The 26,772-nt window shown below is 40.4% G+C and overlaps 1 protein-coding gene across 1 annotated transcript; it reads left to right on the forward strand.

Annotated features, from left to right (window-relative positions):
* The first annotated feature begins 6,512 nt into the window (after positions 1-6,512).
* Positions 6,513-25,471, forward strand: REEP5 (receptor accessory protein 5). Its single transcript, XM_059491752.1, has 5 exons — positions 6,513-6,688; positions 6,783-6,876; positions 16,873-17,011; positions 21,391-21,559; positions 22,919-25,471. The coding sequence occupies exons 1-5, from the start codon at positions 6,571-6,573 to the stop codon at positions 22,966-22,968; spliced, it is 570 nt and encodes a 189-aa protein (XP_059347735.1). The 5' UTR covers positions 6,513-6,570; the 3' UTR covers positions 22,969-25,471.
* The last annotated feature ends 1,301 nt before the right edge of the window (positions 25,472-26,772 follow it).

A 26,772-nucleotide genomic window follows, 5' to 3' on the forward strand; every position in this document is an offset into this window, starting at 1 on the left:
CAAAAAGTATGTACATTCACAGTTCAGTTACTGACAGGCAGAGAAAGTGAGAAGTCTATCCTTTGCCTCCTTTCCAGAAATATAACAAAGAACAGGGAGGCTCCATGATAGCTCCAGAAGTATAAGGAAAGGGCATTCAACCAGGTATAGAAAGAATGATACTGTAAGAAGACTTTGGAGTCCAGTCTTAGTAGGAGCTGAAGCAGTAGTATTTACATATATTGGTGTCTCACTCATGAGCAAACTCCACTAAGTGTATTTGAGAGTGACTTTTGCTCTACTCCCTTTATTGCTGTGATGCTTGGAGGTGATGGGTGGATCACTTTAACGCTGACTTACAGCAGTACTTTGTTAGGGAAAATCAAGTCCACTAACAGTACTATTGATATGTCTAGACAGAGGAACAGCTGGAATGATCTGAGTTAAAACTGATCAATCCCATTGCTCAGGAATCCCAAAAGCTCTGTTTTTACCAGAAAGAGTAGATGTAGGAAGTTCTTTAAAAGTTGTATCATCTGGATTATTTCAAGTATCAGGATACTCTTGCTGCTCCTGTTTTTCCCTGCTTTGCTGCTTTCACAAACTACTCCCCATGTCCTAGTCCCCATCTCCCATGTGGATTTGGTACCAGGAGCTCCTAAAATTGATAGAGAGGAAAAAAAGTGGCTCAGAAAATGCACTTTGACATCTCATGCCATCTATGGTACTTTTAGCCCTGTCACAGTTTCTGAAAAATACCCAACCTGATACAATGAAGAAGTAAATGTGTCAAATGTTACCTAAGGTACAAATCACTCTTGGATATACAGATCCTTAACACGCTCAAGATATATTTTTAAGATATACCTCAAGAACATAATGGAATTTGTAGACAATGTTACAGGACAGGGGAGAGAGGAGAGACATGGTTGAACATTTCTGCTTGCTCTGTTTTGGAGACATTGCTGGAAGACTAGGTTAGCTAGAACATGAACATAAGAAAAAATATGTTCATAGGTAGGATTTGGAGTTGTGTATCGTTGTAGTTTCTTTTTCTTGTGCATTTTCTAATTTTTTTTTTATAAACTAAAATGCACTCCTTTTACCCATTAGCTCACATGAAGCAAATTGAGTTAAAGTTGACACATTCAGGTTATATTTCCCGAAAGATAAATCCTCCAGGGAGGGAACTTGCATGTTTTGGTGGCAAAGTAGCTCTTGTCAAGCTTCAAGGGCAATTAATAGAGTAGGAAGCCAGGCATACAGAGAGCACAGGCAACACAGAGATACTCATTCAGTACCCACAACATCTCACAGTTCCAATCAATGTGCAGAATCACCCAGTGATGTAGTCAAACTGGTTTTTAATCACTGCTTATCAGTCAGCCTTGGCAGTCCGAAAGGCAACAATAAGATATTTGGAAAATAATGTTGTTGTCTGTTTGCACTGAGCAAGGTGGTAGAAAATAAAACAGGGACCAGCCATTTACATATTCAGAAAGGGATCAAAGAAAAGGAGTTGGATTGCATAGGACAAACAAGAGCTGAAAGTGGATAAAGTTTGCTTGGAGAATCTCACCAAAGTGAGAATTGCATTGGATAGGAAGACACTCTCAGATACCAAGCACCAGCCACATCTCAAAAAATCTCAATAAATCTCAATAAATAGAACTCAATAAACATTTATTTGCAATTTATGTGAATTAGAATAAAGACTGAGGCAGAACCTTGAGAGTCTGCAATCAAGAGATTGCAGACTTCAGCTTGCCTAAGTAATCAGAAAAAGGCATTAATTCTACTCAGCCCTTCAATAAACAGATTCTGTACTAAAATCTCCAACGAAGGATGGAGGTGAGAGGTAAGTGGACTGGAAAGCAATACCTTCTGTAAGCAGTATGAGCTCAGCACCCTCAGTTGCTACAAGCTGGTATTTTGGGTCAAATTTGTATGCAAGGAGACAATGCAAGCACTACTCCCCTGCTTTGCTCCATGTGTTACACGGTAAAAGGTGAGTGAAGAGCTAGCACAGACCATCAGGAGGACAGTGATATACTATAGAACCAGTCCTATATAACCCATGTGGAGAAACATAAACACTTAAAATATGTTGAAGCAAGTTTTAGGTAAAGCAAATCACTCACACAAAAGTTAATGAAAATTTAGGCTTAAATCTGTGTTAATCTCAGTTTCCTGACTGTAAAGGAAAGGGAACCATAAAGATCTGAAAATAGTCTGGAAGGGTTTTTATTAAGTGAGAAGCATAAGGACCACCCACTTGTGGTAATGCACAAGACATTGTAATAACTAATAAGATGCAGTCATTAGCAGACTTGGATGAATAATGGTACCTAAACCTTGGAGAGGTTCTCTGAACCTTGCAGAGAAGATAGGAAACACACAGAAAAAGGTAAGCCAGTGATCATTTGGTTACTTTATGCATAGAGACCTGTGGTGAGCCAGTTTAGAAGACTCTGTACCAGGCTATCCTAACATTACAGTGCTTTCATAATCAGATCAAGTAATTTATGATCTAAGACTTTGCAAGGTAATAATTAATTTAATGGCAATAACATGTGCATTACTGTACATACATGACATGACATGCTATAGGTCAAGACAGCAGGGTTTGTTTGTGCAACACTGATCTCAAGCAGGCTTAACCAGATGGCCCAGGTAACACACACACACCCCTTGGTATGTGATCATCCATCCAAACTCCAAGTCAAGCAGACTGTTGGAGGAACTCCAGCTCTGGGGTCCCCAATATCAGCAGGACATGGACCTGCTGGATTGAGTCCAAAGGACCACAAGGATGATCAGGGGCCTGGAGCACCTCTCCTGCGCAGACAGGCTGAGAGAGATGGGGCTGTTCAGCCTGGAGAACAGAAGGCTCCAGGGAGAGCTTATATCACCTTCTTGTACCTAAAGGGAGCCTACAAGAAAGATGGGGAAAGACTTTTGGCAAAGGCATGTAATGACAGGACAAGGAAGAATGGTTTTAAACAAAGACAGTAGGTTTAGATTGGCTGTTATGAAAAAACTCTTAACTGTTAGAGTGGTGGGGCCCTGGCAGAGGTTACCCAGAGAAGCTGTTGATGCCCTCTCCCTGGAAGTGTTCAAGGCCAGGTTGGGCAGGGCTCTGAACAACCTGGTCTAGTGGGAGGTGTCCCTGCCCATGGCAGGTGGGGCAGAATGAAGTGAGCTTTAGGGTCAGAATGAGATGAGCTTTAGGGTCCCTTCCAACCCAAACCATTCTGTCAGTCCATGAAGTACACACCTGTGCTAAAGCCATGAGCTGACCTTTAACTCTGGCTTGATTGTTACAGTGGACCACTGCTTCAGCTCAGGGTGAAAAGACAGTTGAAGTGTGTTGAAGACAATTAAAGAAGAAAGATAACTTATCTAGTGACTAGGGCAGATCCTAAAATCAGATTAAATAACTTAAAACATCAAAGAGAAAAAATAAAGATATGGATTTGTATTAACTGGAAAAATAAAGGTAGAGAAAAAATTAGGACACAAAAAGGGAAAATTAAGAATATAATTTTCATTATATATCAGGAGTATCATTAAAAGGACATAACCCTGCAATACACTGTTTCTATTAGTTTGTTTCATAGCACAACCTTCAGCAGGCAGGATAGGCAGCCTGCCATTCTGAAGGTACAATTACTCTCCCAGCCCAGGTGTGTCCTGCAGAAAGTGACTTTAGATGTCAGCTCTGGTAATTCATGGTAACATACAGATAATGGCTGGGTAGCCTGGGTAAATAGGATACTGTTGCATGTGCTTCGATTCTGGTGTATAGGACACTACTATTTTCAAATCAGTATAGGTGGAAAGGCACTTACGCTCTTGATCCTCCATGGGGTAGTTTTGCTAGTTTTTTCTAGTTTTCTTCCTCTCCTGCAGAAGCTCCTTGAGGAGGTCATGCAATATGCCTTTAACCTTCCTCTCTAGATCTTTCAAGTTACAATATTTCTTTCCCATTCATATTTTCAGGTTTTTGTGGGAACATGCAGGACCACTGCCCAATACAGCATGTTCTCCATATTGAGCTGGAAGACTCTTGATATTTTTTAGTATAGTATCCTATCTTTATTTCTTCTAAAATTCATTTTTCTCTTGCCCTGTAGCACTGATATCTTAAAACAGTTATGCACCTTACTGCTATAAAGAGTTTACACAGCACACTGTAGTGCACTGAAAACATTTGTCTAGCACAGATCAGCTGGAGGAGCTATTGATGCCATGTTTCATAGTTTAGTTTTAAATAACAAAAAAAGTAGACAGTGAGTTATGAAAACCCAGCAGAAATTTAGTTGGTTTTAACATTCTTATTAAATTCTCTTTTCTATAATACTTTTGTGTCTTGCCTGCTTTCCTCCTCAGTCCTTCAGTCTTATAGGTATGATGACAAAATCCCAAATTTTTAGAAGGACCTTATTAAATGCAAAGAGAGTAAGCATAGGAGAGAAACAAACCCCTAAAAACTAAAATAAGTTTCCACGAGGCTTTTGCACTCCTGCAAACAATGATCTAAGTCTCCAAATCTTCAGTTTGAGAATTACTTATTCAGAATTTAGCAAGTCCTGTACTTTCTCCACATTCCAGCATAATCATAAGTAAAATGAGTGTGACACTGCTTTCTGCAACCTTTGGTGATGGTTACCTTGTTTCAACTTTAACCCTTAGGCACATTAGAACATTACAATGTCCTCATAAGGCAGGGAGTCTCTACATGACATATACTGGACAAAAAGGCAATCTCAGTTGAGTTGCTAAAATTTTTAATATTGCTGCATTTTAAATTAAGGTGTAGAATTTTGCTCTGCTTGAAGCCAGGAATTGACCCTCTCACAGATCTTGTAAAGGACCATTTCTTAAAGGCTATCTGGCACTGTTACTAATCTTTATTAATTTGATAGCATCAGTATATCCCTTCATGCTATCTAATTCCAGTCTCAACAGTCACCCACGTTCTCTGTAAACCCCAGGCGTATCAGATGGATCCAGCAGACAAAGAAGGGAAAGGGAGGGAGCTGGAACACATGGCATAGAAGGAGGGTCAAGGATCTGGGACTGTTGTGCTTCTTCTGAGAAGTGAAGGCTAAGTGGGGACATTGATTGCTACCCTCAGCTCTCTGTTTGGAGGTTACACTGAACTGGACCCTCCTCAGAAGTATAAAAAATCAGGGCAAAGGACAAGACAAAATAGTCACAATATGTCATCAAAGGACATCTCAATTTCAAATGTGAGGGAAAATATCTCTTTGGTTGCAGTTAAGCATAGTGAAGGGCTGTCCAAGGAGGCTGCAGAATTTCCATCCATGAACATTTTCAGACCCTAGGGGTCCAAATCCTGAGCATCAGGATATACCTTTACCATTAGCCATACTTTGAGTAGAAGACTGCACTACATAACTCTATCTTTTTATTCCATTAAAAAAAAAAGCAGAAACCCTATATCGCAAAAAAAAAAAAAAAAAAAAAAAAAAAAAAAAAAAAAAAAAAAAAAAGTTGCAATTACAGGACAAACCTTTTGACCACAGTTATGGACTAAATATTATTCTCCCTCTTCTCCTCACCTCTGCTTTATTAAGACAGTTACGGGAAAGAAGAAAATGTATTTCAGCAATTAAATTTAAATTATTTCCAAGATGCCTTCCCCGCAGCTGACAGCTACAAAGCACAATGTGATGTTTACATTTGAAAACTTTTTAGGTGAAGATAAGACATATGCAAAAGAGGACTGATTAGTATTTTCTGGCACACTCAAAAGCAACCCAGATTTGAGGAGGGCATAAGGAGTCCCAGTACTGGTTGTAATGCTGAGTTAGATGCAGAGGAGTTGCTCAGAAGAGTCAGTCCAGCCGAGGAAGTTTCCAGGACTATATCACAGCCAACAAATTAGATTTAGTTGGCAAGAACATTGCACACACCATAAACTCCAGGGTACAGTTACAGCAAGGCGCTGCTGCCCTCGGCGCGGTCACATGCGCCTTTTGGGTACCCGTAAATTGTCATAATGTTTCTTCTACATCACATCGATGCCTACCATCTGTTTCTGACTTTTGCTCACCGTGTATGGTATCACGCGCTGATTTTGGGGGTGGGGGGACATTCTAGCACTTGTAGGCAATTGGAGCCGGCTACGTGCCTGGCCTCCTCCCCTTGCCGTCTTGACACAGGGGTCTTGTCTGTTTGATTCCTTGAACAAGGCGCACCATCCTTGCAGGGACCTATGTCCCTGGCCCCCCTCCAGGATTAAAAATCTACCTCTGCCGGCGGGATAAGAAGGGCGGAAGGCCGCGAGGGGACACGGGCTGCGCACACCGCGCCCAGGGCCGCATCCCGCCCGGGGCCTCCCAGAGCCGCCGGGGACCGGGACCGGCTCCGCCCCGGCAGGGCGCGCCCCCAGCCCTCCATTTCGCGCAGGGGCGGGCTCGGAGCGGGCCCGCTGCCGCCGGAAGATGGTTCCCGGGCGCTCGCCGCCGCCCCCGGGCGCGGCGCCACGGGGCCGGGCGCTGGGTGCCGGGGCGGGGCCGCGGGCAGCGCGGGGCTGCGGCGCGGAGCGGCGGCACCAGCGCCATGACCGCGGCGATGCGGCAGCGCTTCGACCGCTTCCTACACGAGAAGAACTGCATGACCGCCGTGCTCGAGCGGATCGAGAGCAAGACAGGCGTCAGCCGCACCTACATCGCCACCGGTGAGCGCCGGCCGCCGCCCCGCCGGCTCCCCGCGGGCGGCCGCGCCCTGGCTCCCGTCCCTCGGGCTCTGACGGTTCTCTACTCTCTCCTCAGGCATCCTCGGCGTTGTGGCCGTGTACCTGGTGGTGGGATACGGCGCGTCCCTGCTCTGCAACATCATCGGCTTCGCCTACCCCGCCTACATCTCGTGAGTGTCGCGACTCCTGCCCCCTGCGCCACGCCACCGTTCCGGGTGCCGCCCGCTGATGTGGTTGCAAAATCGCATCACTTGCGGCGGTGCCGAGCCTGTCTGGGGTGGCGTTCCGGGACCGTGCGCCAAAGTGTTGGTTTTGCCGCCCCCCCCCTTCCCTTTCTTTGAGCAGGTACAGGTGCCAGGTGAAGAACGAGTCTTCTCCCATCTGGCGAATGCTGCAGGAGTTACAGATGGGTGACGCTGGGTGGTTTCCACACTTGATAACCAGTTCCTGTAGCGGGTTGTGTTTTGAGGTTTGGCTCCCAGCTTTGTCATCCCCAGCGGGAAGCGGGACCGTACGGGAGGGAGGGAGGGAGGGTCCTCCTTTGAGGGCGTTTGTTGGAAGTCGCGCTGATGGTTTGAGCGGGGCGCGGGGAGGCAGTGGCGCATCCTCGGCGTGTGCCGAGTGCCGGGGATGGGCTCGACACAGAGGTGCAGTAAGAAGTGCTGTGTACTCCAAACCTGCCTCGCTGATGGGCGGGAGCGGGGAAGGAGAACGCTGTAACTCCTCTCGAGCGTGAAAGACTTTAACTTCCTTTTTCAGAGGAAGGGCTCCTTAAATATTCTTAAAAACAAAGTAACTGTCTTTCACATGCGTATATAGTCCCTTAGACCAAAATGCATTCCTGTTAGGCTGGACCGCAGTCGAGTATGATCCAAAAGACTGCAGAAACATACTAAATAAAACCTGTGTAACCTGATACCTCCATCGAATGGAAGTCCTTCCCAGCAGGACTGTGATATTGTTGAAACACAGTGCTTGCCTTTTATGTAACTATTTAAACAGTCAGCAGCTTTTAAAAATATCTTCTCTGTAATTGGATCCTGGACAGTAAAAGTTCAGTTCTTTTATTTTTTTTTCAGAGATGTGAGAGGTTCACTTCGTTTTATACTCTTGAAACATCCTGTCGTTGTGATGTTTCAGGCCAAACAATATTTTCCTAAATGCTGTTCCTGGTGTTCGCTTATTTTGGAGATTATAGGCCAAGAATTCTGGAGAAACTTAGGTTTTGTTTCCTAGATGATAATTTTTAATGAAAAGATTAGTTTAAAAATATTCTCTCATTAAAATCTGAAAGGGGGAATATCTACCAACAAACCTTCAAAACATTGAAATGGTTGTGTAGGAATTATGTTTATGTAATATTTTGTGTCTTAGGTCACTTTTAAAATTATGTAATTACTTTCTAAAGTCCTATTTGAATTTTTAAATTTGTTTTAGAACTTTACTGTTTGGGAGTATATTTTAGACCTTCCATTGTGCAATGATGCTGAATAAATTGATAATACAGACTCTTGAAACTGCAGAATCAAGGCAGTAGCAAATCAAATATGAATAATAAGGTTTCATTGCTAATTTTTTCTTTCAATCTGAGGGGTTTAAAAATGTTTTTGTGGAGTATCTCCCTTTTTCATGTTGAAATGTGGTTTTAAATGTGTCTCAATGTGAAAAGTTACATCCCAGATCTTAGTATTGTGTGTTTCAGTTTTTGTAGCTTTTTTAAATAATGGGAGCCATGTCCTTGGCTACAAGTTTTACTTAAACAAAAAAGCACACAAGTACAATGCCAGTTCTGGGGTTTTTTTTCCCAGTTCATGCTCAGGTAATGCTTGTCCTTTAGCTGCCTTTTTAATGCTGGAAAACGTTTTTGTAGGAAATTATAATCCTAGGTGAAAACCTAATTTAAAATGCGTGTGGTGTGCTGCTTGCCAGTGTCTTTCGGTGGCAGCCTGCTGACAGCACAGGTGGGCTCAATCCCCTCCCCAGCCCTTCTCTCCCAAGTCCAGAGCTGGTATGTAGAGTTTATCCACGTTTCACTGTGCCTGTTTTTGTTTTGGCTGCTCTGGGTCAGGTACTGTAGTCAGGATGCTGCCAAGTGCCATTCCCCGTGCTTACAGAGACCCAGAGCATAATCAACACTGCCCAGAGTGGTTTTTTATTCCTTTCTGCTGTTTTCTCTGTCCCCCTTGGAAAAGCAGATGAAGAGCCTGCTGTATGAACTGACAGTAGTGGATTTGCTGCCTAGCACTGAACAGAAAACAGTTTTCAGCTGTTCTCATCAGCTGCACACACCCTCAAATGCCTTTTGCTCTAAAAGCTGCGGCTTCTGGAAGAGGTCAGGAGCTGTAAATGGAATGTGTTGTGCAGGGTGTTAGTTTGATGTTTACACAGGTGGTTCAACAATGAAACCAAGCCTGAAATGTCTCAGAAAGGCACTGAAAGAGAAAAAGCAGATTACTTTTCCTTGGTTAATTTACTTTCTTCTTTTGTAAAGTAGTTCAGTGTATAATTTCTCCATCGTGAGTAACTGAATTGTTTAAGAGGAAAACAAGGAATTGTTTGGGTTGAAAGGAACCTGAAGATCATGTAGTTCCATCCACCCTGTAATGGCCAGGGACAAAGGGGTGGATCAAGCTTTTTGTCAGCAGAAAAGGCATTCATAAAGGAGTAGGGACAGATGTCTGTGCTCTGCAAGGGGCATCAACAGTCTTTACAGTTGTTTAAAATGGCAAACAGGCTGCCTGATGGGTGACCCACAGGCATGTTCCAAATGTGTTTTATTGGGATTTCAGTTCTGGGTTACTTTAGTCATGGTAATTACTCTCCATCTCTATGCTTGCCTGAAAGAAAATATATTGGAGTCACAGCAAACCTGGAGACCCTCAGCTCAGAGTTAATTCTGTTCCTGAATGAAATCAGGACAGTTTTGTGCAGGTATCTGCTTGTCAGGTTTTGTATAAACCTGCAGTTTATTTTCCTTGGTCTCTGTCATTCTGTGTATTTGCTGTGGTGTGTGCAGTGCAGCAGGTGTGAATTTCAGTGGAGAAATGCTGGAGGCTCTAACTGCTGGCCCAGCAGATGGTGTGAAGTGGTGCAGCTGCACTGCTGCCCACGTTCTCATCACTGTGGTGCAAACCAGTGCCAGGGGAGGGGGCAGCTCCCTGCTTAATGCCTGATACAGCTTCAAACAGGCACAGCTGTTTCCCTCTTTACTCCTCCTTGTTCACCTTCAACTCTGCCTCGGGTAAATCTTTAGTGGTTTCATACATGGAGGAGTTTTTTTTTTGGCATTACAAAAATCTCCCTGTACTTCCACATGATGTGTCATAGCAAGGGCCCACCTCAGTCTCTTCATATAGGCAAAATGAAGGAGTAGTTCTCTGGTTGTTTCCCAATAGGTCAGGCATTCTCTACTCTCATTCCTTGGAAGTCTGTAAGTGCTATGTGATGAAAGAGAAAAAATAGTGTTAAGTTGAAATCTAATACTTAATTTACAGGCTTTTGTGGTTGCAGAAGACCAGCACTGAAAAGTTTGCCACACATCATAGACACAAGTTTTTAAACTTCTAGCAAGCTTTAACTGCACAAGGCAGTAATCAGGCTAGAGATGGAAAAAGTGAGTGTTGGCAAGTGCGTAAATACCATTGCCAGCATTTTCACTGCTTCTCTAAACTTTCCAGAGCTAGCGTGTTCAAATGTAGCTCCACCCATAGTTAGTGGTGGTTAACTGCCTTGGAGAAATTAGTGCAAGCAGGAAGGGAGCCTTTGATGACTAAGAAATGTGTGCAAAGGATTGGAAATTTCTTAAGTGCTGCCATGCTTGGTTTAAAAATTGCGAAGATGAAAATAGCCTTGGGCAGTAAAATGTCTGAACTTATTACTAGTGTCTTCAAGGGAGAAAAGCAGTATCGTACAAGAATGCCTTTCTGTGCTTTGGCTAATTTTATGCTGTTACTTCACTTCAGCTGTTTTTACTATGTAAATGTTGCTTGTAGCATTTTACTAGCAGGAAACAATCTGTATTGATTGTAGAGAAGTATAAACACTCAACTGAAGTTTGAATACTGTCATGGTATCTTGACTCTGTCTCCTAGTTCCTTTTCCTCTTTCATGCTTTTAAAACAGGACCACTGCTTTTCTTTGGTGACAGTTATTTAGAAAAGATTTAATTGTTTGTGTATTTCTTGAGAACTAAGATGCCTCTTAACAAGTTTTGAGGCATCTTCCTTCATGAAAAATCATGCATGATGTGTCAAGGTTCAGAACTAATGGTCTGCTGCTGCTTTATAAATATGATTTGAGAGAGCTGACATATCTAACCAGATTCACAATTGTCAGTATAAATATAAGTAGAAAATTTTCAAATCTGTCTGCACTTGAGCTGTTTTCTCTTGTGCATAATAATCTGGAGCTTCAGACACTAAAAAGGGTATTTTGATTTTTTCTTTAAATATGTCCTACCAAATCAGTTCCTCCAAGCACACTTACTTTTTTGGTTTTTAGGTTTTAGAGTGCCATGTTTAAAAGCCATCTTATCAGTCATTTGGACAAATTATGTGCTTTCCTTTCTGAAGAAAGCAAGTGTTTAGGTTCAGGGAGTGTGATAACATACTGTGATAGCAGTATGAAAATTTTGCTTTTACTTCCTAATCTTGCTTATAGGTTAAAAATATAAAGGTCTTTGTTATATGGATGGGTCTACTCTAAACTGAGGCACTAAGACATCTTAATTCCTGCAGAAGAGCCATCATGTGTGGGATTGTGTTTTGGGAAGCTGGTTTTGATCTGAATCAGAACTGGGGAACTGACTCATTGGTTGGCCCTACAAATACTTGTTCCAGGAGCGAGCAGGCCAAGAATGAGCAGAGAGCAGTGAAATGAGAGGATGTCTGCTTTTTTCCCCCCTCTCTGTTTCAGGAATCTAGCTTTGTGTTAACATGTAGGCTGTAGGACTCCATGGGCGGGCAAAATGGCATGTGTTCCTCTTGCTGCCTCAGTCCTCATTCCCTTTCAAGAAACACAGTTAGAACCCCTTGTTCTACTCTCATGTAGCTTTTTGGTGTCTTCTAATATCTGTCTGTCCATGGTCAGTGAAACCCTCCCTTGCTATCCTTGATGAGTTTTTCTGTAGACTTAAATCACAGCAATTGTGTAAGTGCAGTTGGCAGGAAGATCTTTTCTCTATCTACAAACGCATGACTGCTGTTGCAGTCAGTGAGGAGGAAGAAAGATGGAAAGCAAGAAAGATGGAAAGCAGAAGGCTTTTAGGTAATGGATAGTAATGTAGAAGCCAAAATGATAAAGTGAGTCCAAAGGTACTTGTTGATGTGAGATGTCAGGGAGGCAGCCTGCCAGGATGAGTCTGACATGAGGATGACAGGGAGGCACCAAGCTAAGGAAGTTTGTGGTGCAGTGGAGTGTTGATTCTGTGTGGGTGTCTGGATACATAGCTAGAAGTAAATTTTACAACTGGCTGTAAAGAGTTGGGGCAGACCAGTAGGCATAAGCTCTAGAAATATAGGTGATTTCATGGGTTTTTAAGTTAAATGAAAAAAAAAAAACAAACCCAAACTTACTCTTCGTTAAGGGTATGACAAAAATTCATATACTTACTTCATATAACACTGACCAGAAAACTGAAGGAAGGATGCCCAAAATGGTCCAGTCTTTCCCAGTGCTCTTTCTTTGAGCATTGGGTTTAAGGGAGACTGATCTTTTGCCTTGAACCTGTAACTTTTTTTATACAAGAATCTTCAGGTTCACCTTGTAAATTGCAGCGATAAGAGTGATCACTTCATGTGAGCAATAAAATTTTGCATTTCTTTATTTCTGCTTCCCAGATCTGGACTCAGCTCAGTAAAATCCTGACTCCAAACTCATAACTTAGCTTGTGAGTACTATATGTGTGAATTTACTGTAACAACTGATTTGTTATGCCAGAGCTAATTGTGGAGCAACAGTCTCTTCTGGAAAAGAGCTGATTTTTTTGTTGAAATGAGTCAGATGCTCTAAGTGAAAGAACTCCACTTGGCAACTTACTAAAATTAGATCAGTGTCTGTTACTATCAGTAACAGGATAAGTAGCCACAATTGATCTAGGGTAAAGTTTCACTGATTTTAGGGTGCCCAGGGTCAAAGCTGAGCCAGTGCTCTGACGCTGTAAGTTCAGCACGAATGGGAACCCTGGGCTACCACAGAATGTGACAACCTCTGCTCTCCTGTCTTGGCACCACCAGCTAGCAGGGTTACTGGGGAACAGATCTGGCTGAAAATTAAGTTTCTCTTGGCTCCCCATCCATCACAGTGCTGGCTCACAGCAGGTTATTTTCACTCTTGGTCAGGCAGCTGTTTTTAAAATAACTGAGCTTTGATATTTACTCTCCAGACTACTGGAGCTGTTCCTAGTGATTGCTTTTACCTCCAAGGTGCAGAACTACTGTAATAAGTAGTTGTTTGAAACTCTATTTAAAGTCCTCTACAGTTAGTGATTAAGCAGTATAAAAAAATGCTTTGGGATATATAATTACTATGCATAACTAAGGTGGAATTTAATCAGATCAGCACTAGACAAAATGGTATAATTTTTTTAAATATGAAGCTATTGTCCTCGGATGGTCCTTCATTTGTTAGAAAATCTTGATATAATGTGTTCATGAGGCTGACTTATTTGCTCTTACAACACAGAAATAATTTATAAGAAGGCAATCCTAAAGTAGGATATAGTGTCAGTGCCTCTTGCTCTGTAACTTTTCACTTATTGATGGAGATTGCATTTTTGAATATCAGCCTACTTGATTGCTGACCTAACATGGAGAAGAATGAAGTGTTTTTGGCTTGAAGTAATGCCTATGATGTCTCTCCTAAGCTTAATTATACAGGACATTACACCAGGATAATACCTCTAGAATAACTTGGAAGACTAATTTTAATTAAGTGTGATTCTCATGTTGAAAGGAGTGTAGTTATAAATGGATTAAAAATTCCCTCTCTGTTCAGATATTCTACATAGCTTACTGTGCCTGTTCTTGGACAAATACTATTTTCTGTGACTTACTATTGAAATAATGTGTAAGTAGCAAGGGATAGAGGTAACTTTTGCCTTTTGTTCAAGAGGGACATGTTATGCTGGATTTCCCTGTCTCATCTGAGGAACACACTCCCCATTCCAAAGCAGTATATTTATAAAATACTTGCCTTTCCTTGACTTCAGATAAAACTTTCATTCACTGATGGCCCTGCTGTGACCTGCATTTCCCCACTCCCTCTCTCCCAGCTGGGACTGGAGCCATGGCCTGCAGGAGCAGTTTGAGCTGACGTGGCTCTTCCCTGCTGGCTCTGGTAGGGTGCTGCCCCTGACCTTGCCCACCAATATTAGACCACTGCAGAAGGAGGGGAGATGTGCTGTTCCCTACAGTGTGTAAGAAAACAGCCACATGTGGATTTAATGTTGGGTACATCAGCTGGCTGAATCAGATGAGGCTTTGACTACTTGTAGTGCTGCTGCTCGTCGCTGTCTGACAGAAAAAGCGTGTTGTTCATGTATCCCCTGAGGAACTACAGCAGCAGATGGTAAACGTTCAAAGGGAGAACACCCATGGCACTGCACTTAGGAGCTCTCAAAAGCCATTTGTTTCCAGAGGAGAGAAGATAATAGAGTGTGGTCCATTAACACAGTGATATGCTGTCTGCCTTTTGCCACAAAATTGGAGATTCTAATTTTATTTTTTTTTAATAAAAGAAAGCTGATTTTCGTAGTTACTGAGATGATGTTAATAATGTTAAAAAGGAAAATTAAACAATGCTCCCTTAGTCCCATATATGATTTCACTTCATGTATGGTAACTGGAAAACAGGAAGACTGCTGGCAGGTTAACTGCAAAATATTTTCTCACAAATACCCAGCTAGGATGCTTGTTGTGGTAATATAAGCCTTCTCTTCTCTGCCTCTAATGGAGAAATTGTCAGAACTAAAGGAATCCACATGGTGAGCCTCTACAGCAGGTTTTCCTAAACACTGAGAAACTTTGCAAATGGTGCCTTTCTCTGCTCCATTTATCACATCCCTACTAGTCCATGTACTTTTTTCTTTCCCTCCAGAAATGCAGTTTCACACACTGAAAATAGCTTTGTAGCCTTCTTTCTTAACTCCTGTGGTGTCCAGGGGCTATTTTTGTACAACCCCTTCACCTGGTCTACGAGAATACTTCAGAGGTGTGGGCATGGAAGAGATGTGCTTTACAGTGGGAGCAGGAGCAGCTGAAGTTGTCACTGCCTTTGAGACTGCTTGGACTGGGGCTGCCTGTGATGGTAGGAGTAGCAGGAATTAGACCTGCTGTTGCAAGACCTGTGGAAAACCTGTTCTTCCAGTTGTGCTGGTGCTGTGTGTTGTTAAGATCCCCTTATTGATGGGATATGGCAAGGGCTGCTGCTTTTCCCACTGCAGCACACTGCTGGCCAGCCTCGCACTCCAGCAGAAATATTGCATGAATTAAGTATCAGATCCTTGTCCTGCATTTCAAAGTAATTCAGTCCAGCAGCTGTGCCAGCTCCCTCCTCTGCATGTTGTGGGTTTGCCAGTGCTTTTGCTAAAACATACAGCATGTCACAGGAGTTATTTCCCCCAACTCCCCCTGCTCCCCCCTAACTTACAGAACTAGGAAGTGACAGAATCCACAGCGTTTTTCAGGTCACAGACCAGGAAATGGACTTAGGCCAACTCTCTGATTTCTGCCTGTAAACCTCCTTAACTGTGCCTTTTTAAGGGAACTAACAGAAAATTTGGCACTTCTGGAACATCTCACACATGCTGCTTCAGAAACAATACAGCTGATATTAAAGGAAGAAGTGATACAAGAATTTAAACTAAATTGATTAAACTGAGTCTACAGAGTTTAAGCCTCCAGCATAAGTGGAGAGGACAAATGCTTTCTAAGAGTCTTAAGCTTGAAATCATCAGTCTCAGATTTGCTAGTATTTTCTTTTAAAATTTCTTACAGTGCTAATCTGGAATTTAGTGGCTCCAGAAACTCCACTCCACTACTTTTGCTGAAAGAGCACATGTGCATCTTTTAGTTTCTGTTTTTTAAAACTATATTAATGGGATTTTTTTCTCCATCTGCTATGAGAACTGCATTCTCATAGCAGATGGAGAACAAAAGCCCATTAAATCATTATACAGAAGACCCAATACTTTAGTAAAGGTTTTTTCGCTCTGTTCTTAATACTTTAATTACATCAGACTTTGCAAGTCCTGTAGGAATTAATTTATAGAGCAATACATTGGGTGATGCAGACACATATTCCTCAGCATACAGATCTGGATCTCCTCTGCTTATGTAGACCTTGTGCTTTTTAGAGCAAATCTTAGGCATAAGTTTACCTTTTCAAAGAGGAATCTAGTGCATGTATGAGTACATTTAAAAGGCTGTATATTAGAGCTAACTATGTAAAAAAAGCCAGAATAGTATAGACAGTTTTATACCACTGGTGCTGCTGGGAACCCCGAGCTGTGCAGCACTTAATGAATTTCTGATCCACACATAGCCCACTGGACAGGCCTTGTCTGGAGGCAAGGCTACCCCATTTTGATTACTTAAGGTATTACAGGATTTTTCATCCAAGTCAACAACTCTGTTCATCATTCCTTTCTGACTGCCAGAGAATGAGGATGGTCGCTGATGGGTGCAGGCAGGGCAGGCAGGTGATCACTGGCATCCTGTGCCTCACAGGACTGGGCTCACTCAGGTTATCTGTTATGTGGATCAATAATGCTCTGATGTACAGTAGCCTTCTGATCAGGATGACCACAATGCCTACAGAACTGGAACCATGGCCAAAGATTATCTCCTCCCTTTCTTGCCCCTCAAAATGTTTTGTGAGCAAGGTCACAATGCTCACTGGTTTTGTTTGGTTTGGTTTTTTTCCTCCTTGTAATCCCAGAGATAGAAATATCTTGAGTATCTTTTGGTTTTGAAGTGTGGTGTATAGGATAAGCTTTGCTGTTCAAAGATCTTGACACACTGTCTGTATAATAGATGCTAATTAGTTTTCTTTGTGTAATTAAAATATGGAGAGCCACATATAACAAAGGATCTGAGTCATTAAATCTTCATCATTATAGATGGGACTGATGCTACTGTTCTGCTCACTTTTATTTATTTTCCTTGCAGAATCAAGGCCATTGAAAGTCCCAACAAAGATGATGACACACAGTGGCTGACTTACTGGGTTGTGTATGGCATTTTCAGCATAATTGAATTCTTCTCTGACATCTTTCTGTCATGGTTCCCTTTCTACTACATGCTAAAGGTATGTTAATTCATGTGACCCCTCTCCTAAAATGAGACCTTTTGATAAAACTGATTTAATGTCTCCAGGAATGGGTAGATAACACCAGATTCATTTGGAATCATTCCCAGGTCACACCTTCTTTTTACATGCAGGTTATGTGTAATTTATTACTGTGAAAGCAATCTGTTTACAGGTGATGGTTTTGTGATGCAGGAGGGTAAGTTGGGATAGGTGGAAGGGAGAGGTCTGCTGGGTTTTAGGAAAGAAGAAAAGACAGTGGAACTGTCCCATAAAGAAAAAAAAAACCAACCAAAGACAGTTCTTTCTCTTGGCGCTCAGGTAAATTTGGACAAGTGACATAGTAAGCCCCACAGAGTGACTCTATTTTTGCTTTAAGTGGATTAGTAAAAATGGAGAGTAAAATCATGTAGGGTGTTGAAGGAGATTGTAACATCTGTGCTGTTGGAGCAAAGATGGAAATTGGAACACAAGAATAGTTTGTCCTACAGTTTTAATTTTTAATTAAGCTCAGTTTCCTGAAAGGAACTGGTAGGTATCAGAGGAAATGGTTGCTAATGTGCATTTGTTAGTGTGATTTGACTACCAGCAATGATTTGGTTAAGCTTTGTTTGTGATCTAAGGTGTCCGTCAACTTCAACATGTTAAATTCTTCCAGGAGATAGCTGATCACTCTGTGTGCTGTTGGGTAAAAGACATTTTAGCTTGCTGCAGAGCCTGCTCTTTATCTCAAAGAACTGTTACCAATTTTCTGATTCAGTGGCTGTTCTCTTCCTTCTCTTTTATTTTGTTAGCCTGGTTTACTTGCACTAAAATTGTTAAAACAATTTACTTGCCAGGTGTTGTGGTGGGGTCATTTAATATTTTAATGATAAGACCTGACGATGTCAAAAGATGTTCCCAGGAAATGCCATATTTTATAGGCAAAAATTGACTGCAGCTGCTGGTTTACATGTCTGCCTTGTTCCTTTTCAGTCTTTAACAAGCCTCAACTCTGGCAATCATTTGTACACCTTCTACTTCAGTAGAATTATGACTTTAATCCATCCTCTGCAGTGGTAAATGCTCACAATTCTGAATTCATGCAGTGTATTTTCAGAGCTTCTTTTTCTAAATTCTTAGTGGAAAAAGACATGGCAACAGTTTCTTCATGCCACTACAGCTCTCTTTCTGAAGAGCACAGGACTGAAATTCAGGTTGACTTTCCAAATAAAGGCCACAAATGGCTCTGATAAAATGGTATCAGGAGTGCCACAGTTACATGTAGTACTGTAGTCAAGGGAAAGGCACTTTTCTCAGTTCTTCAAAAGCAAGCACAAGGAATTATGTCAATACACAGCTTTCTATGATAGCTGCAGAAGGCACATAGAAGCCAAATGTTTAAGTGTTTGCTCTCAGTAGTGGTTGGTAGGAGAGGTTTGTACAAAGGCAGGCAGGTGTTGGCTGAGGATCAGAAAGTGTTGCTGAATGGATGAGAAGATGGAGATTACTCCATAGGAGGAGAAGGAGGAATCAGGCAGCTTCCACACTTCATTCCATCCATGAACTAAAGCCTCTTGGAGGGTAGTTATGATGTCTCCATATCTCTTTCATGAAGTAGAAGCCCAGATATTCATTCATGAAAATTTCTAGCTTGCTTTCATTCTCAAGATGTGCTAAATTTGTGTATTCACATCTCTTTGATATGGCTTGTAGCTTCCACTCCAGACTGAGATTTAGTTGCTCAGTATTTTAAAACACCTTCATGTACGTGGCTGAAACATTGAGCACCAGTGCTTCCAGAGTCCCCAAAGTCCACAGTTTAGACTCTGTGACATTAAAGTTTTCAGCAGACTAGAAAATAAATATTGTGGGGGGAGAAAGGAATGTTGAAGAACTCCTTTAAATATGTTATGATGTTTGTATACACTTTTGTTCTCCAGATGACATTTCTTGCATTTTATGGGGCTTTTTCTTGGATTTTATGCGCTTTTCTTTTTTTGGTAATGCCCACTTCTTATTTATCTGTTTGGGTTTTTTTTTATTTCTGAAGCACAGGACATGCATGCAAGTCATAATTTCTTGTGCTTATGATTTGTTTTTACATACTTCTGTTCAGGCTTTAAAGATTTCTGTGGCATTCAGGAATTAGAGTACAGTAGCCAGTAAAAGCAGGAGAGTTTGTCATGCTATGAGTATTCTTGGTGGTGGGAGCAAGAGGGACTCTTTACTCCACTAATGATTCTGCCTTGAAATACTGTAATGCTATTTCTGTAATGCTAAAATTGGTGCTGCCAGGGCAAAACCAGCTGCTAGGAGCAGGTCCAAGTGAACCAGACTGAGCTCAGGTGAATTCCATTCCCTCCTCTGACTGGTCTGGAGGGTTGCGAAGAATATATTTTGGGTTTGGGGGTTTTTTTTCTAGTTAACAATTTTATTACTCTGAGCTTGCTGGAACCTCTTACAACCCTCTTTATTTTCAGTAGCCTGTCTTAGTTCAGTATCATGGGAGATAGGAGTGAAATAAACTAAGTTATCAATCTAACATTTCCAAGCTTTTAAACAAGTGAGAATCTCAACTTTGGTACATGTCCAATAGAAAATATATATAAATATCTGTTGCAGTACAATTCAAAAGTAACAGGTATTTGAGAGCAAATCTGTAATTACCTGTGTCTCAACTAGAGTGGGACAAAGCTGTCAAATCAAAATGACTGATTTTGTTCTTAGGCCGGGAAAGGGAAATTTCAATTTCTTTAGGTTTTAGAGGAAGTTGGACTCGCATTTGAGGGATTTTTTCTAAAACAAAGAACTAACTTTTTTTTTGTGTAGAAGTTGAGATACTTGTACAGTTTTGTGGGAGAAGTAACTTTCAGTAATTGATCAGATATTCTTGATCAGAAAATAAAGTCAGTGCGCTGCTCAGCTTCTAATGAAAAGTAACAACATAGCACCATGTAGTCTTTATGTTATATTAAGTTCCAAAGAATTGAAGCTTTTGAAAATCAGTATTTATATTGATAAGGGCACTTTTTGCCTTTATTTTCTCTGACCATACTTAATAGTTCATCAGCTGCTACTTACTGATGTCAGATTTTATTGCATGTTGAATTAGTTGTTTTACTTCATTGGAATTTTCCTGATGGGCCAATGTCTTTGGTGAACACTTTACTTTAAAAACCTTTCTTTCTCTTCTGAGACACACTGCTTTCAGTCATTTTGTCTTGATATCACAATCAAATAGTTTAAAGAAGAAACTTAATGCTTACCCAAAAGGATGGTAAATTGGTCTGGCACTGCAGAGAAGACAAAGCCAAAATTTTACAGATGTGAAGAGTAGAACCTAGAGAACATTCAGTCTCAATATACCTTATTGGGAAGGAACAGAGGAGACATATTCCAAAATATTTTGAGACCTTGCTTGAAGAAAACTGTGTGCTTTGATTCCTTTCTGCCCAGAGATGTGTGGAAATCCTCAAACATGGAATCCTGTCTAACATGAAAATAAGGCATGTTTTGAGGCTGAGGTTGTTTTGTTTTGTTTTTCAGGAAAGAGTAGTCTGAGAAAAGGTGATATGCCTTCATTTTCTGGAGAGGCTTTTGACATGGAATAAAACTGTACTATTTGTGTACAGAAAGAACTGTACTGCTGGGAAAATGTACTTCATTTTGTTGCAGTTTTATCCTGCAAAATAATTTTATATGTATTTTCATCGCTCAGGCAGATTTAGTTTATGGCATTCCCTGTCCCTTAAATGTTTCATCTTTCTCTGCATGACTGTCATTGTGTGCTGTATGGCAGTGAAACTAAAGCCAAATAAAAGTGCCTCAATAGTAAAGACAGGGATTTGTAGTACCTGTAACAACTGTCCTTCCAATCCTCTTTTGTAACATGCAGAAACATGGCCCCACATTGTGGTCTTCAATTTTACTGGAGAGCAGATGGTGCTCTAAAAGCTATACCTAAACTGTAATCCAGAGGCATTAGTCTTGTTTGTGCACTGTGTGTAGCTTGGGCTTATCTCTCTTCCTTGTCAGTTGACCTCTGGGGTACACACAATCCTGTTCTTTCCCCACTGTGTTTACAAGGCAGACAGGCAGAGAGGAGAGGGATGTGTTTTGGCTGAATTGAAGTCATTTAGGATCCTAGACATTCAGTGAGCCCTTTGCTGTGTGTTTTAGAAATATTGAGAGGGTTTTTTCTTTCATGTATATATCCATGAAATTACTCCAGTATGAAGATTGGCTGCATGTAGCTGTCCTGATGTGCTCCCTCCCAGAGCCCTGACCGCTCAGGGAATGACTTTTCTCACTGTGTTCGGTTCTGTGGCACTTAAGAAAGGCACTTTGTCTCCTTCTCATGATTCCTTCCACTCAGGCCTATGTTCTCGTTCTCACAGTGTGGCTTCCTGCTGTGGTGCATGGCTCCAAGCCCTTCTAACGGGGCAGAGTTTCTCTACCACCGGATTATCCGTCCCTTCTTCCTGAAGCATGAGGCCCAGCTGGACAGCGTGGTGCAGGACCTGAAAGACAAGGCTGCAGAGACTGCAGACACCATCACTAAAGAGGGTGAGGAAAAGGCCCTTCACTGGTCACAGCAAGTAGGGGGAACTGCACTGGAGACCTCACTTAATATTCATCATTTGGAGGAAACAAAAATAAATTGCAAGAAGACTGTGTAAATTACAATCGAGAAGTTAAATTTGAGAATTGTGGGTTGCAGTGGATCTTACTTTCTAGAATTGCAGTTAGGCTAGAATGAGTGAAGGAATGGAATTGGTTTTGTGTCTTCCCACCATATACACCACTGAAAACATTCTCTCTAGAGGCAGGTCCAGACATCCTTTCATAACTACAGTTATTGTTTTCGTGTATCCTCATGTCTCCTGAAATACTCCCTCAAATACCTGCTAGTATAGAGGGGCTCCCAGTTGTGCAGTAAATAGTTAACAGCAATAACAGCAACGTGGAAACTGCAGTTTTCCCATGTATATATTTTTGCAGTTTTCCTTCCTCTGGAGGTCAAAGGATTCCATACTCTTAAAGGAATTACTTACGTTTTATTTTTACGTGTTATAACAGCCTGTAGATTGCTTAAGTTTTTTATTTCCTTGCATTCTGTTGTGAACCCTTGCATTCTAAAATATTTGATGATGGTTTTATGACTAAGAGAAGGAAATGTATTAAGTGGCTAAAATAAAGGTTTTTTTAAGATTCTCTTGAAAGGAATTTTATCTATATGCTATTTCAAAGCATTTTAATTCTCCTTTCCACCAAACAATGAATGCAGCCTCATTTCATCTTACCAACTTGAGCAGTTTTCCTGTCTGCCTAAAAGATCTGCCTTGCTCAACTATTCTTGAAAATTTTGCTGCATGATTCTTTTGGAGTCATTATTGTTAGGCATGTATCTTAAATTATGTCCTTCCATGTTGGCATGTGGGATTTTCCAGTCCTCATTTCATCACTTATTCTTTCTTTTTCCTATTTTTATGTATAAAGATTTCTACAAAAAAAAAAGAACCAACAAACCAAACAACAACAAAACAAATAAACAAACCAAAACAAACCTACCAAAACAAAATAACAGCCTTTTTTTAAAGAAACCACACATATATTAGCATTATTCCAAGCCTGTTTTATCATTATGGTATATTTCTTCCTGCAAACCTGTATGTCCTTAACACTATGAGCAGCCCTTTTGTAACAATACCATAGTTACTGTACTGCTCCTTACTTTTGATTTATTTTTAAATGTTTTTATGATCAGTTTTATCACTATATGTAGGTGTATACAAAAGCTATGATTTTCTTCTCTGTTCTATCTCTTGTGAGAAAAAGGAAATATTTTTTCATGCAGTTCAAGAACACTTGATAACCCACTTTGTCTGTTGGCCTATGACTAAACTTGATTTTATTTTCCTGCAGCCAAGAAGGCAACGGTGAACTTGCTGGGTGAAGAAAAGAAGAGCACTTAAACTGGATAACTTTCCTTACCACCTCCTTTGTGCAGCTTGATGTTACTGGGGACTATGGTATAAGTTCAATAATATTGCCTTGGAAACATTTTGATATATTAAAGGAATGTGCCGTAAGTTTACTTACTTCTTTGCTGTGACTGATAGAGAGTATGCATTTTTATTTAAAAGCAATGCAGTGGGCAGCATCTGAAGCTTAATGAAAATATTTTATTCATCTTCATGCAGAAGAAGTCTTTCAGTAATCTCTTTCTGCAGTAACATAAATAAAAAAATATATATCCCTCAGGCTCTGCACTTTAGTTGTCTCTTTGTCTATGAAATTACTCTTAATACTTTGATTGTGGTGCATCTGGTAGCACAAAGCTATTTCATAGGGAAAATTCTGAATGGATTTCTTGAATATACAGGGAATTATTGTAAGAGATGGCATAATGGATGTATTCCCCACCACTAAAGCTGTAAATTGTGAAATTATGTGTTCTAAGCACCTGATTATAGAGATTATTCACTGTTGCATGTTTTGTTGTAACACAGTATTTGGTACAGTGTGTGTATTCTTAAATGGATGGATACTAAATATAGGAAAGAATAACTTCATTGGAGTGATGAAGCTTATTTTGGCCTGAAGTGATTTGCTAGAAATGGATGCATTAAATCCCACAAGATTAACAGAACATGACTGAAGTACAACTTCTTGCCTATTCTTGTTAAAACAAGTTGTTATCCAAAACTGTTCAAAGAGTGCTTTTTAAGATCACACTCAAAAGCACAAGCCACCTTTAGCTAAGGAGTGATACCATTGCAAACACTTTTTCTTGAATTCCTTTTAAAATAGCAGCTGCCTTGGATGTCAGTCCTCAGAATTACATCATTAAGGGGACAGACTACAGCTCCCACAAGCTTTTTCTGCTCATAAAGATCTGAAATCTCTTCTGACTATACTAAGAACAACTTTGTATGAGTGCTTAAACTTCCTTAGTGGAGATGCTCTTGTTGTTACTTGATATATTCCTGACCAATCAGTAAGAGTGCAACCAAAGCTGCTAAGAGAATAAAGGTATTTTTTGCAATCAATATTAAAAATTATTTTTTCTTAGCTTTCCACGTGTACTCTTTCACACTGTGGTATTTTCAACAACAACAATTACATTAATCAGGCATGAATTACTGAAATTCCCATGTTTCCATCTCCATGCTGACATTTCTTTGAAGCTTAGAGTAATGGTATGGCAGTTCTGAGCTCACAGAACACGCAGAAAGAAAGCTTAAGCTTTTGATAGGACAAAAATTATTTACAATATACAATTTTGAATTCTAAAGACTTAAAATAAAGTTTTGAGGACTTTTGGCTTTCTGCAACAAATTGTTGTATAAACATTCTTTGTAAATTATCAGATGCAAGAACTGCAAAAGAGTGAAGCACACAGTGCAACTCAGCAGGTCAGTTTTAACCTGGAGAGATATGTTCTATAAAAGGGGATGTAGAAGTGTCATAAGAGAAAGCATTTTAAGCTTTGAGCTGGAAAACATAACCCTTGGAGCTGGCAGCTTGGATAGGGAAATACAAGACCTGCTGTACCTCATGTTCTGTAGGACAGCATGCAGTTTGTCATTTGAAGAAAAAATGAAAGATTTCTTAGCTAATCATTCTTTCACAACTTTTTGTTAGGAGGGGATATGCAGAAGAGGATAAAGTTTACAACGAAGTTCTAGGTTTTAAGCATGTAAAGTTTGAAATGTATCACCATTTAACTGGTTTAATTTCTTGTCTTAACTTCTTCTGTGGTAAACCCACTGGACTTTCTGGTAAGCCTTACTAAACCTTAGTCCTGTGTTTTAAGCTCTATCAGCTCTATGTAAAGCACTCGTGTGGCCACTGTAATTTAGTTTCAGTTCTTGAGATTAGAAGTAACTAGATGGAAATAAATGAGGATTCTTAATAGACTATTTGATTTCAGTGCAAAGCACTTACTTATCTAAAAGCTTACAGTAAATTTTAGATTTTTCAAGCATAATGATATCTGTAGTAGAGACAGGATTTACTTTTTATTTCTTATACTAATTAACAGTTCTTCCACTGTTATTAATGGGGATAAAACATTCTAGGTAGATGTTAGGTAAGTGTTGAAACAGTCCCTTGCATCTCTCAGAACTTAAAAGGCTTTAAATCAACTTCTTGTCTTTACCAACTTGATATTATCAGCACGTAAAATCAGTGCTCTTTTGTCAGATATCTACTTGAATTAGAGTTACAATCTGTTGTTAATAGAAGTTGCCCTTGTTTTTTTTGCCTTGATGCAAGTAGAAATGACTGAATTTCTGCAGCAAGTTATCCTTTCCTGGAAGTAACTCCACTGGGCTGGCCCCGCAGATCAGTGCTTGGCTTTGTGTCTTCACAACATTTATGTGCAAATGTTGGTACACGCATCTGCTCCATGTCTTTGCTGAAGCTGTAATGTGCTAAATAAAAATGGACACAAATAAAGAGATTCTTATGGGACTGGTATGATGCCTCAGTATTTCTTAAGAACCTTATACCTCAAAGTGAAAACCTGGCTACTTTAGGAAGGCAGAAGATCTTTACAGGGTATTCACTTTTTTTCCCCTCCCTGAAGTTCATTACTGTGAAACCAGTAGAAACCTCTTAAACTCCAACTCTTAAACAGTGTCTCTGCCTCATGCCCAGTCTGAGGGTGCAGCCAGGCAGATTTAGGGCATCACACCCTTACAGGAGAGTTTGGAATGCAGAACTCTTCCCAACAGTGAGCACCATGAGCATCTTTCTAGGCTTCATAGCCTGCCTTACCTGGGAATCATCAAGGTTTAGGATTCTCTAGAAACATAGAGAGGAAAGACTGTAAACTGCAGGGATTTTGAAGTTTTTCCTCTCCCATGAGTTTCCTGGTATGCCATAAATGACCTCAACAAACAATGCTGAATACTTACTAGCAGCAGTGTTCCACTTATCTAAGACTGATGTTGCCACTCTTTATAGGACATTTCATCTGCTTAATCTGATTCCTTTCCAAACTCAGCAAAAAAAGGAAAATAAGTTCAGGAAAACATAACTTCCCCCACCAATAATAACATCACCACTAGTGATAAAATAATGAAAGCTCTCCAACCCAGAGCAAGCCAATTAACAAAGTATAGAAATTCTTGTAAGTAGTGGAAGGTGTGACTAGTATTTGCCACGTCAAACCCTCACTACATTTAATTTGACAAATAAAAGGAAGTTTCTTGAGTTGGCATTCCAGTCTTACCAACTCTTCCTAAATAATCTGAGAATCAACTAAAATTTTTATTACTAATTCCTTAGTCATCTTCCACCCCATTTCTTAGTCCACAAACAATAGTTTCCTTATGCAAAGGAGGAAGAATGGAGTTTTAAAAAACAAAACCGCAAATCCTTGAAGGTAATGAGAAATCCTTATTTTCTGTAAAGGGCACCTAACAAATATGACAAACATCTTGTTTTCTAGAGAACTTCTACATTCAATGTGATGGAATGAAACTGTTCTTGAGGAATGACAACCCAGGGCTACTAAGGAAGTCCTCAGATACGCAACCATGTTGTTACAGCTTCTTGAAAATTTTGTTTCCTACTAATAGAGAAACCATTAAGAGATTCTGTAGCAAAAAATCTTCAGATGACCACATTAACTCATGAAATAATCAAGTAAAAATAATTGAACTTTGAATTAATTTAGCATACTTTGGAATGCTAAATTAATGTAGTTTATACCTTTGCTGAGGCTATAAAATTCAAAAAAAATTTATATTTTGTATTACTGGATCTTT

Source organism: Ammospiza nelsoni, chromosome Z, assembly GCF_027579445.1.
Source record: "Ammospiza nelsoni isolate bAmmNel1 chromosome Z, bAmmNel1.pri, whole genome shotgun sequence".
Classification (NCBI taxonomy): Eukaryota; Metazoa; Chordata; class Aves; order Passeriformes; family Passerellidae; genus Ammospiza; species Ammospiza nelsoni.